Below are 12483 nucleotides of genomic sequence, written 5' to 3'. Positions count from 1 at the left end.
TTGCTTATAATGGAAAAGGTCCAGGTGCAGCTCATGACTGTTGCCCCCTTTCTTCCTGTGTTTATTTCCTCAAAGTCTTCTGTGGTTGTCTTGGACTTTAACTTACATTCATCTTTTGATTTTCTCTGTTTTTGTCTTTTGCGGTAGCCTGAGCCCCTACAGCTACGATGAGGGTTGTTTGTCCAGCAGCCAGGACCACATCCCACTGGCAGCTCTGCCCCTCCTGGCCACCTCTGCTCCACAGTACCAGGAGGCAGTAGCCACCGTAATCGCCAGAGCCAACCAGGTGTATGGAGACTTCATGAAGTCTTTGGATGGAGCAGCCTTCTCCGGCCAGGTTGGTTACACTCTGAGACCTGATCAGAATTCTCATATAATAGTGTTTGGTTGTTATTTGGAGCTTTTTGTGTTTTGTTCTCAAAGACATATGCACATACTAATTATGTTAGAATACAGAATATTACAACACAAGTTAAACAGTGTTGATTCTGTAATAGTTGGCATACACCTTTTTAACAATATAATATATATATATATATTTTTTTTTTCTATATTAACATCCACTTTTTGGTTATTGAACTGTGGTGGAGAAGGTGCATCATGCATGACGCAAAATATTATTTCTGATGTTGGACCTGTCCAGGTATGCCTCATTGGGGACTGTGTTGGAGGTATCTTGGGGTTTGACGCTCTGTGCAGCAGCAATCAGACAGTCAACGAAAGCCAGAATAGCAGTCGCAGGGGCAGTATTGTCAGCGTGCAGGTAAGAGACTACATTTAGTGTGCTTATTTCATATGGTAAAATATTATTTTTATCACAAAAAAGACCTAAAGAACTAATAAATTAACTAATACACTTTTTTAAGATCATTTATAAACATTTTCTGGTGCTGTGTGTTTTGCTCACAAATTTTTCTGAATGGCCCCTACAGGACCAAGACCTCCTCTCTCCGGGCATTATTATCAACAGTGGACACGGTTCTGCTTCTCCAACCCTGGAGAGCACCCGTCACCTCAGTCGCAGTAACATCGACATCCCTCGTGCCAGTGCAGGAGACGACACCAGGAGACAGCTGCCACGCAAGAGAAGTGACTCCTCCACCTACGAACTGGACACAATAAAACAACACCAGGCCTTCCTGTCCAGGTGTGTCATGTGTGTAATGACAAAAAAAAAAATCATTAACCATGAGATTTAAAAAAAAAAAAAAAAAAGGTTTCACGTATAATTTTCAGGATGTAATTTATTTTTAGTTCAACATGAGAAAATTGACTGTGGTGTGGTTCCAGTTTACACTCCAGTGTCTTGCGGAACGATGGAGTCTCACGCAGGTCGAGCAGCAGCACCATGTTGGATGGAGGCTCCCTGGGGAAGTTTGACTTTGAGGTGTCTGACTTTTTCCTGTTCGGCTCTCCACTGGGGCTAGTACTCGCCCTGAGAAAGACTGTCATTCCTGTGCTGGATGGTAAGCTACTTTGTACAAGTGTTTCTGTTATAGCAAAATAACAGGTCAACTTTCCGGTTTTAAAAAAAGTACAAAAGGTTTAGTTCAAGCTTTAGCTTCAATTGTATATGTCATAACAATTATAATAAAAATATAAGCATTTGCTTCAATGCTAGAAGACCTTGTCTATTTGAGAGAAAACATCTAAAGGAATGTTTTTTTTTTTTTACGACCACATTTCCATCCAAACCTCCTTCCTTGGGTTCTTCCCTTCTCCTCTCTAATGTCTCCGGTTCACTTTCTCCCCCTAGTGGCCCAGTTGCGGCCTGCCTGTCAGCAGGTCTATAACTTGTTTCATCCAGCCGATCCCTCTGCCTCCCGCCTGGAGCCTCTACTGGAGAAGAAATTTCACCTCCTGCCTCCCTTCAACGTGCCCCGTTACCAACGCTTTCCACTGGGAGATGGAAACTCTGCCCTGCTGGGTGAGCCCTCTGCACTATTATTGTTTAATTGTAACTTAAATTTTGAATTACCGTCTGGGATAATTTATGTAGTTCTACCTTGGAATCTCATGCACAAACACAAATGCAAATTTCCCTGAAACCGAATGACTTTAATTTTTCCTTTTAACTTATGATCGATCAGCTGACACTACAGACTGACTGTCACTTCTCCCGTTTCTCATGTATGCATGCCATAGACAACACGTCTTAGTAGCACATTATGCATTGCATCACACACAGAGTAAACATTGTCTCAAAGAAAAATTGAACATTTTTCTGCTGTTTGTGCTTCAGCGTCCTTTGTGAAGCAGTTTACTCATCTAAATGTGGTCATAGTCCTGCTGGTGGTTTCTGTTTGGACTGGACATTATAGTGGAGTAACCCTTAGAGCCTCACCATTCCCTTTTTGTACATGTATGATTTTGATATGTTTGATTCTCCAATACAAGGATTCAGAAATTAGTAGGTAACTAATAAGTAGGTTGAAGTAGCTGGACAGTTTATTAAAGAGTGATGAGAGGGGCAATAGACATGAAGGCATTTCTAGGCTTCATGGCAGCATTGACTTCAGGTCCTGGCTTTGAGGTGTCAGAGTCCTCAAAGTGATTACTGTCACTTTTAAGTAAAGACAGTACAAATTATCGTACAGCTAGCACATCTTATGGCATTTGCGATCCTTGTGATATGACTGTGTGTGACTGAGGAAAAGCTGTGGTTCAGAAGTAGTGGCCTCCACTCTGGGTTGACTCTGCTTTCTTGTCTCATGTTCAGCTGTTCTTGCTTCATATGTTTTTGTGTCTTCCTTGTCTTCTTTCCTTCTTCCTCTTTTGGCCTCCTGTCCCCATATCTGCATACCTGGTTCTCTATCTCCAACCCCCCCCCCCCCCCACCTCCTCCTCCCCCCATCCTCTGCCCCTTCTATCTCTCCACCTCCCTCTGTAGTGGAGACAGTCCAGAGCAACGCTCAGCTGCTACTTGACAGTGGGCCTCCTCTGTTCCTTCGTTGTCAGGAGACCATCAGTGAGACCTGCATCCCTGTGCCTGTGCTAAACTGGCAGGAGGGCTCCCTCAAAGCCACACCCACCACTATGGAGTGTGTGTAGCCTCTCCCATTCACCCGCATCTGTCCTCACCTCCATTCATTCAGTGTCTTTCTGTCACGCTGTGCTGTCACATCCAAGATGCTTAGATTTGTATCTACCACGTGTACTCTTTGAGTATTTCCATGACTGTTGTTTAAAGACACAATAGCTGCAGGCATGTTCCTCCACACCCGCAGATACACTGGCAGACCAGTGCAAGTACTAAACACCAGTCTTCCACCAAAATTATTCTGTATATGTGTAATTCACTGGTTGATTTATTTTTGATTAAGAACTTCTGGTTTTAAAATAGAAATGATAATAAATTGTGACAACTTGCCATGGAATTACTGAAATCTGATAAGCATCTCATGCAGTGTTTCTTTCAGTGGTTGTCATCATACAGTCATGTCATGTTCGTCTTTTGAGGATGCAAGCTTTTGTGTTTGTGTTGTGGTTTCTAAACTGAATTTTAGTGTCATCATTTTGACAATATCAGATTACTGATGTCAGCTGAGGGTTTTTCTACTATCACCTGTGTTTCAGAGACATGTTTTGAAGTCTCTGCTTACACAGCACAGTTTCTTTAAAGGATTAAACTGTGTCTCCAAATTGAGATGGTGCCTTGTGAAATCTATGAACAATAGCAGTGAAAACATAGTTGATTATTTAAGTATGATGTATTGATGGTAGATTTATTAACCTAAATGCTTTTCTGCACAGCAGACCTGCAGGCTGTGGCACACAGTTTCCACGTTTATGCGGTGATATCTTCCTGTGGCCAATCCAAATATTGTTTCCACTCGAGGATCACGTTTCATCATTGGCTTTTGGGACTTTACAGTGCTTCATCGAATTGAGCTTTTTTTCTCCTCAGTGCCACTCTCTTAAAATTAACATTTAATCACAGTAAATAAAAATGAAAATGTTCACGTTTGGCCATGTTGGTAGTTAGATTTGATTTGAGATGTTAGTTTCAGGGCAGCATGGTGGCTGAGTGGTTAGCCCTGTTGCCTCACAGCATGAAGGTCCTGGGTTCGCAACCCGTCCTCTGTGTGGAGTTTGCATGTTCTCCCTGTGCTTGTGTGGGTTTTCTCCAGGTACTCCAGTTTCCTCCCACAGTCCAAAAACATGTATGTCAGGCTGATTGGTGACTCTAAATTGCCCATAGGAGTGAGTGTGAGTGTGTTTGTCTCTATGTGGCCCTGTGATGGACTGGTGACCTGTCCAGGGTGCACCCCTGCCTTTCAGACCAAAGAGAGCTGGGATAGGCTCCAGCAGATCCCCGTGACCCTGGTTAAGGAATAAGTGGGTATAGATGATGGATGGATGTTAGTTTCACAAATATAATGGAAAGGTTTGTGTAAAGTAAATTTGCAAAATTTACCATTATCATCTCTGTCTATATTTCCTCAATATACTGTTTTTCCTTAAGAAGGTCTTCTGATTTTATAAAATGTCCATAATTCATTATGCCAACAAAGACAATGGACAAGCTATAAGATAAATTGCCTTATTAAGAAATACTAACACATGGATGTTACTGTGACATATGTGGATATTTGTGGTTTCATATTCACTAAGTGTTTTATGTATTCATACACTCGTGTTTCCACTTGGTTGGCCTCGTGGTTTCACGTGTCCTATGGAAACCGTGGTGCCTTCTGTCACATTTCTCCTGCTGCCCTAAACCATATCTCCCTCCCCCTTCACTGTGAGTTCCCCTTACTCGTGTCTCTGTCTAATGGGATCTCCTTGTTTCGGCTCAATAGCGGATGTTGTTCAGTCTCATGGTGGTGTCTTCATGGACAGTTCGTACCCCTCATCCCCCGTAACGGGCCCCCTCTCCCGGGGCCAGCGGAGGGCCAGTGAGGTCAGCATTGCCAGCCAGGTGTCAGGAATGGCAGACAGTTACACTGCCACCAACATAGCCAACAGTAAGTGTTCTCAATACCAACCAGTCTCTCTTTCTCTCTTCCTTCCACTCACACCGACACAGGTTCTAGTTTTTTCCTCCTCCTCTTTCTTTTAGTCCAGTTTTTTGCTGTTTTTCTGTCTAGTTTTTCTAACTCTCCTCCCTCTCTCAACCCCCATTACTCTGACTCTACACACACCCTGCACTCCAGCTGGAGCAGTCCAGTCACCCAGGTAGACATGAAAACCCCTTTCCTTTTGATATTTCTGCATAGCCAGGCTTAACCCCTGCATTGTAGGGAGACTCGTACACATTGTTGTCCATCTCCTTTGGAAATTCAAAGTCCCAAGCAGAGTCGTGAAGTTGAGCAAGCTTAGTGCCACTTTCCACTGTCTGTCTTATTTTTATCCACTGTCTAAATGTAAATGCGACGAACGAGTGCTGCATTTATCTAATGTTGCAATGCATGTAGACACCTGCCCTGTTCAGCCATTCCTGCATTGTCCTCTCCCTATTGCAATGTTGGCTGAGATGACAGTGCTCTGTTTCCTGTTTGTGTGATTGTCCTCACCTCCTTCACTCTGTCACTTTTGTTACCAGGACTTTCACTTGTTCTTCTCATTAGTTTTCTAAACACCACAGTCTTAGCACCTACAGCAGAGCCCTGGAGATGCACATTAACTAATCATGTCATATTTTTTCTCCTGCAACCCCAGAACATCAGAAGAGCCTTAACGACCATGCTATCTTGACTGACTATTTTTGTTTTTCAGATTTGATATCGACTGTTTATTTTATTGACACTGCATCCCACCATCACTCATCGAGCCGTTGAAACTGTCACAACCTCTCACATAACACCAAGCATCCGTTCATGTCTTTTTGTTTTTTTCTCTTTGTTTTCTCCTCATAGCAAAATCATGCCAAATTAATCAATCCAAAAAGTTCAGCCTTTTGTCACAACTCGCCCTGTCATCACAAAACAAATTCTTCCTGAAAAGTCCTCCTAAGTCCCGTAAGAAAGCAGAGGCTGGCCAGGCCACAGGATCTCCTGACGCAGGTGTAGTGGCAGAGCTGGACGGTGAGGCAGACACTAGTGAAGGTCTAAGTCCCACTGGCCAGTACGAGAACTGCCCTTCAGCGGGGCTGGACTGTGCTATATCTGATCTGGTCTCACTGGACTCCCAGGCTGAAGTGGAGCAAGGTATTTTTCCAAGGGAGGGGCCTATTGAACTCAGGGTGACACTACAGGTCTTTTCTGTGTACTCTTCTATACTGCCTCACAATCCAAATTAGTTTCTAGTTTTTTGCTGCTTTTTCGGAAAGCCTCTTTTCCCTTCCTGTGTTTTTTCAAGAGTAAATTAAGATTCAAGGCAATCACTTTCACTGATGTGGGAGAGAGTATACATCCAGATCTTGCCACTTTTCCCCCAAATCCATCTTTTTTCATGCCTATACTAACATGAATAACCATCCTCATTGGCTCATGTAATCACCTACAAATTCTAACTTTCTTGTTCTTCTTTCTGTACTTCAATTCCAGCATTTGATTTTCCGGTTAATAACAATGATAAATTCCTTCCTTTCCCTCCTGTAGCACTTCTGGGACCAGTGTCATCTTTTAGCCTTAGCTCCTGGAGTGTTGCACCTGCACGTGGCATTGCATACCTCACGCTGACTCTTACAGTTTAGTCTTACACCTGTGCACACTATTCACTCCGTTCCTATCACAGTAGCAGCCCGTTGGTGGGGCACAAAGCGGCTGGACTTTGCCCTATACTGCCCCGATGCGCTGACCGCTTTTCCCACAGTGGCTTTACCACACCTCTTCCACGCGTCATACTGGGAGTCCACCGATGTTGTGTCTTTTCTTCTGAGACAGGTGAGTCAACATTGTAATACCTACCTTTCTTTACAAAATGATAAACATGTGTCCTACAGACTTGAAGTCCTCTGCACAGATACTGAGGATGAGTGACTCAAATTGTCCCCTGTAGGTCATGAGACATGAAAACTCCAGCATCCTGGAGCTCGATGGGAAAGAAGTATCTGAATTCACTCCTTCCAAACCTCGAGAGAAGTGGCTCCGCAAGAGGACTCATGTGAAGATCAGGGTAGGTATCAGAGATAGAAAATAGACCATCTAATCACAGCATCTTGAGTTCAAATCTGGCATTTAACTTTTTTATGTAATCGAATCAAATTTTCATTTATTCTATTTTATAAGTTCCTGACTGCAACAAAAATCTTGAAAAGAGAATTGTTGCTTGTTGTTCAGTTAAATAGACAAAGCCATGTATCTTTGTTTCACTCCCCGGACAGAATGTGACTGCCAACCACCGGGTGAATGATGCCGTGTTTACTGAAGACAGCCAGCAGGTCGTGACAGGGCGCTTCATGTACGGCCCTCTGGACATGGTCACTTTGGCAGGGGAGAAGGTAAACTGTCTTTTGTCATTACATAAAGCAGCACACAGACTGATGTCAGTGCTGCTTATATAATTTGTGCTGTTTATTCTGTGTTGTAATTTCTGTGTAGGTTGACCTGCACATCATGACCCAGCCCCCTTCAGGAGAATGGGTGTACTTCAGTACAGAGGTGACCAACAGTAGCGGCCGCGTGTCTTTTGTCATCCCAGAGGACAAGCGTCTGGGCATCGGAGTCTACCCAGTTAAAATGGTTGTCAGGTGGTTATAAGGCTTAGGTTTTATTTTTAGCTCAGTTTGTTGTTGTGTTTTGCTGTGCTTTAGGTGAATAACTAGAAAGAAACTTTTTGTTTGTCCCATGTTCTGACTCTCAGCTGTTTTTTTCATTCCACAGGGGTGACCACACGTTTGCAGACAGCTACCTGACAGTTATTCCACGAGGCACAGAGTTTGTGGTATTCAGCATTGATGGGTCTTTTGCTGCCAGTGTCTCAATCATGGGCAGTGACCCCAAAGTACGAGCAGGAGCTGTGGATGTTGTCAGGTACCTAGCTCTTTGCCTGTTTTCTGTCTTACAGATCACAGTACACTGGCATGTGGTTGTTAATTATATTTACCTAAAACTGTAATTAACTCTCCGAGATACTGTGTATTCCTTTGCTCCTCACTGCAGGCACTGGCAGGATTTAGGTTATTTGATCATCTACGTGACAGGACGTCCAGACATGCAGAAGCAGCGGGTGGTGGCTTGGTTGTCTCAGCACAACTTCCCTCATGGCATTGTTTCCTTCTGTGACGGTTTGGTACATGACCCGCTCAGACACAAGGCCAACTTTCTCAAGTCCCTAACAGAGGTCAGATTTCAAGGAGCTGAGGCTAGAGAGGGATCTATGTAGAGTTTTTTTTTTTTTTTTTTTTAGTACTGTAATTTCTGTATGTGTAGTCTGAATCTTTGTGGAATAAATTAGAGGTGAAAACAAAAACAGAAACGCTGATGTGAAAATGATTTTCCCAGTTGAAAAGAAAATTCCAGTGCCGAACAGTTCTCTTCTCTTCTTCATTTGCTTGTTTCCAGGCTCACATGAAGATTTTCGCTGGCTACGGATCAACCAAAGACATTTCAGTCTACACCTCAATCGGCCTCCCTGCTTCCCAAATATACATTGTTGGTAGACCTTCCAAGAAGATGCAGCACCAGTGTCAGGTATATTTGTTAATTTTATACACAACTTGGCAGAAAATCTCATTAAGTGAATAGTCCATCATCATGTTGATTGCTAAGATTCCTAAAGGACATTATGTGACACAGATCTGGCTCTGCACTCCAACTTCATATAATATAATTCCTTAGGATATAAAATGCTGTGTTTCCTTTTAGTTGACATTGTGTCTCTGCTCCTCTCAACAGTTCATCACAGAGGGATATGCAGCTCATCTGTCCCAGTTGGAGTACAACCACCGGTCTCGGCCAGCCAAGTCCAGCAGCGCACGCATGGTGCTACGTAAAGGCAGCTTCGGCTTGGGCGCAAACAGCGAGTTCCTCAGGAAGAGGAACCACCTGCTCCGCACCATCTCCTCCCAGCCGGCCCCCAGCTCCCCAACAGGCAACATACACAACAGACCAGAGCGCACACAGAGCCAATCAGATAGCGAGCGGCTGGAAAGGGAGAGGATGGATCGCACTCACAGCCATAGCCAGGGAGCAGCACAGCGCAGCATGAGCATCACAGCGAGCTGCTGGGGCCGCAGCAGCAGCACCAAGCACGAAACAGCAATCTTAAGCCCAAAATGAGATTAGAAAGACAATGTGAGAGTATCTTCAGTGAGTGACTTACAGATCCTGTGTTGAGGAAGAGACGCGTGGCATAAAGAAAAACACAGAGTGAGAAAGAGTTGGCTTGTGCTAGTTGGGTAAATACCACATGGAAAACAATAGGTGCTATAAAACACTCTTTATAAAATGAATGCCAGTTACTGTTTATAGACAGAGGCTTTAGCTGTATTTATTATAAAACATACACAGAACTCAACAGGCATTTCATAAAGCATCTTCCTGAAGCAGGAACATGCACACAAACAGACTTAGCTATTAATGTAGGGATCCAGACTGTTTCTACTGTTTCGTAAATATTTCTCAGTCCTGAAAACAAGGTCAGTTTTCCTCCTATAACAGACTTTTAGATTGAGGCTTGTTACACATAAAAGCACTCCATGTGGTTAGAGACAGCGTGTTATCAAGTCCACATGCAGACACTGCATTGCACCTGACTGCTGCAAGCACAACAATTACTATAGACATAAAACTTTGTGAAGAACAGTTTTAAAACCTTCTCCTTTTTATGTGATAATCAGATATGTTCGGGTCTGGGAGCAGAGCTGAGAATCAGGCCAAACTGGGCTGAATGTGTTTCTTTCTTTGGATGGGTCTGCACAGTCATTTAGCCAAAATTCATCTAAGTTAGGATCTTTCAAGGAATGCTCATTGCGATTTATCAACAATGCAGAACAATGTTTTACTGAAACAATTTGATCACGAGCCACAGTATCACATACATAGCATAACAGCAATGACTAAATGATGTTTCATGGAACCATACAGTCCAGCTGTGTTTGGTCCCTCAGACCAAAGAACCATCCAAATCACATATGAAACAGTGAAATTACCCTTTAACTATGGTTGCAGCTCTAATTATTCCTGCTTTTTTTAAAAAAAAATTTTTATAACATTTCACCACATCACGCCATACTGTGCTGCTGTACCTTCCTGAGTGAGAAATGTATGACTCAGCTATAGGGAAAACTCCCACTACTGTATGGTTAATGTGCCAAAGTAAAAAAGTATAGAATGATATGCTGTACATGAACAGAGAGGGATTGAAGGAGTCTTCTGTGTAAAAATGGCATAGATTGTGTAAGTATGTAGTTGAATGCCTTAACAAGGCTTGTACATAATTGTTACATAACATGCAGATCTGGTATCTGGTCACTGAAGGCCTGTTTCTAGTGTCTTCTTTACTCTGGGGGTAAACACCACCTCATTCAGGATACACTTTACTGACTGATGATAATTATTGTTACTTTAGATTATAGATATTTTAAAATGTATTGATTTTGTGAACAAAATGTGTTTTAAGATTACTTTAGCTATGTTGTGTTTTTTTTTTTTTTCCTTCAAACTTCAGTTGCAGTAGCCAAAACTCAAAAAGGTCTTTGCCTGGCACAGGCTATTTCTATTATTTTATCTTGCAAATTACCAGAATTGTATCAACAGAACAGCTATGTTGTGACATATATTGTATGTTTGTTATTATCTATTTTGGAAATTTGGGATATGGCTTCTCTCTGGTTATCCCAAAGCTGTAAATGAAGCGTTGAATGTGCTCATAGATAATTCTCCTAAAGTTAAGGTTGTTTTCTTGGTGTTGCAGCGCCTTTAGAGGACGAAGAATCTGCAAAGTGAAAATTCTGTACAGTATTCTGTCAGAAGTAGGAAAACAGAGCTAAGATTTATTTTATGCTGTTAGCCATTTATTTCTGGTTAAAAATTGTGATTTAGTCGTTCAAATGAATTTTATTTGTCCCTCTTAATAGGCATGTGCAGAACTGACTGCAATGGACCAATATGGGTTCAAATGTAAAGGGAAACGTGCAATATTACTCAAACGCACCACAAGATCTACCCGACTGTGTTGAGGACATTTCACAGTGCATTGACAATCAGTTGAACAGGCACATATTCTACAGACATCAGATTGTTGAGGGCATGTTGACGCGTGTCGGCACTACACAAACGCACAGGTACAAATGAGGTTTCTCAAAACTAAGTGATAATGGTTTGGATTATTACAGTTGATTTACACACATGCTCAGTCTTTGTTCTGTGGCTGTGACTCCCAGCACCAGGGTGTCTAGATGAACCCATGTAACACTGACTGTAGAAGTGACCTAAAAATCAACACTCAATTTATTAGATAGACATAGGTAAAAATGCTACAGTCTGATACAGCAGCCCTGCAATAAAACCTTCCTTTATGATCGTTATAATGTTCGATTTTTGTTTAAACTGTTTAGAGATGTGTTATTTTGCAGGCTGCCGTTTGTGGTGCTGTTGAAATATGTTGTGTTACCGCTACACATCACATCAGTGAGGGTAGAATAAGTATTAGACAACGGAGTGTATAGCCTAGTGCAAGAGTACTTATAATCAGAAGTGTTTCTTGTTTTGCTGGAGAAGGAAAGTGTAATTCATAGTGTACTACTGATTCTCTGCATTGTGAACTTTTCATGATTCGGCTTGAAGCTACAGTATACAGAAACCTCTTTAGAGAGCAGGCTCTTTGCACCTTTATAGTAATTAGAAAAAAAAAATAACAGCCAATGCTGGAAAAGTTTTTCAGCAGTACTCATCTAAAGTTGGCAACTACTGAACCCATAGTCCTATCCTAAGACATCTGAATTTCCAGGGTATTAAAATCCAGAGAATGTAACAACAAAATGGTGCAAAAATCTGTGAAGGTTGGACACCTCTGGGCCGACACTTTGATTCTGCTACTGATGCATAATTACCAGAGGCCTTACTTTTCCCTTGTCTGCCTTGCACTGACCATTGTGTTGTAAGGCCTAGAATGAAAACTGCACAAACCCTAATTTACTTCATGGAAAAGGACAGAGTGTTTGTGTACAAATTACTTTGTGAAAATAGGAAAAGGCCATATTTTGTTAAAAGGCTTTTGTTTGTTTGCTTTGGTTTCATGTTAAATCAAATGTATGAAGGAAAAAACCTATTTGACATATTTCAGCAACATTAGACAATCCATCACGGTCTCAAGATCACAACCGTTTCAACAATTAGCATTCATAGGCTGTATATATAGACAAGACACATTGGTAAATTAAGCTTGGGAAGTATTTTCATTGTACAGGGTGTGTATCTTGTAGGTTTTGGATAACTTCATTTTATCCATTTCCTTGTGTTTCTATGTACAGTGTATAAAGTAAATGTAAAGAACTACTAAATAATTTTGGCCTTTTTTCACTCAAAACAGCACCAGTGTCATGAATAGTTCATCTTAATTATGAGCATTGTGTATTTAGACACATAAGGATTCAGT

At 42.0% G+C, this 12483-nt stretch overlaps 1 protein-coding gene across 8 annotated transcripts in view; it reads left to right on the top strand.

The window, feature by feature from the left end:
- Positions 1 to 12414, top strand: part of LOC113139195 (membrane-associated phosphatidylinositol transfer protein 2) — a 41653-nt gene extending 29239 nt beyond the window's left edge. For 5 of the 8 annotated variants that reach the window (XM_026322235.1, XM_026322237.1, XM_026322234.2 and 2 more), the window contains 16 exons: positions 148 to 337; positions 644 to 763; positions 933 to 1147; positions 1291 to 1466; positions 1757 to 1927; positions 2891 to 3043; positions 4803 to 4967; positions 5859 to 6149; positions 6679 to 6827; positions 6943 to 7059; positions 7268 to 7384; positions 7485 to 7633; positions 7767 to 7916; positions 8046 to 8226; positions 8448 to 8576; positions 8781 to 12414. In XM_026322235.1, the coding sequence (XP_026178020.1) occupies positions 148 to 337; positions 644 to 763; positions 933 to 1147; positions 1291 to 1466; positions 1757 to 1927; positions 2891 to 3043; positions 4803 to 4967; positions 5859 to 6149; positions 6679 to 6827; positions 6943 to 7059; positions 7268 to 7384; positions 7485 to 7633; positions 7767 to 7916; positions 8046 to 8226; positions 8448 to 8576; positions 8781 to 9164 (2857 nt within the window). In that variant the 3' untranslated portion in view covers positions 9165 to 12414. The remainder of the gene's footprint in view (positions 1 to 147; positions 338 to 643; positions 764 to 932; positions 1148 to 1290; positions 1467 to 1756; positions 1928 to 2890; positions 3044 to 4802; positions 4968 to 5858; positions 6150 to 6678; positions 6828 to 6942; positions 7060 to 7267; positions 7385 to 7484; positions 7634 to 7766; positions 7917 to 8045; positions 8227 to 8447; positions 8577 to 8780) is intronic. The other 3 variants (XM_026322239.2, XM_026322238.2, XM_026322240.2) reach the window with 3 other exon arrangements.
- The last annotated feature ends 69 nt before the right edge of the window (positions 12415 to 12483 follow it).

This window comes from Mastacembelus armatus, chromosome 9, assembly GCF_900324485.2.
Source record: "Mastacembelus armatus chromosome 9, fMasArm1.2, whole genome shotgun sequence".
In the NCBI taxonomy this organism is placed as follows: domain Eukaryota; kingdom Metazoa; phylum Chordata; class Actinopteri; order Synbranchiformes; family Mastacembelidae; genus Mastacembelus; species Mastacembelus armatus.
Note: the sequence above shows the minus strand (reverse complement) of the source record. Positions and strands in the feature narration are given on the sequence as shown.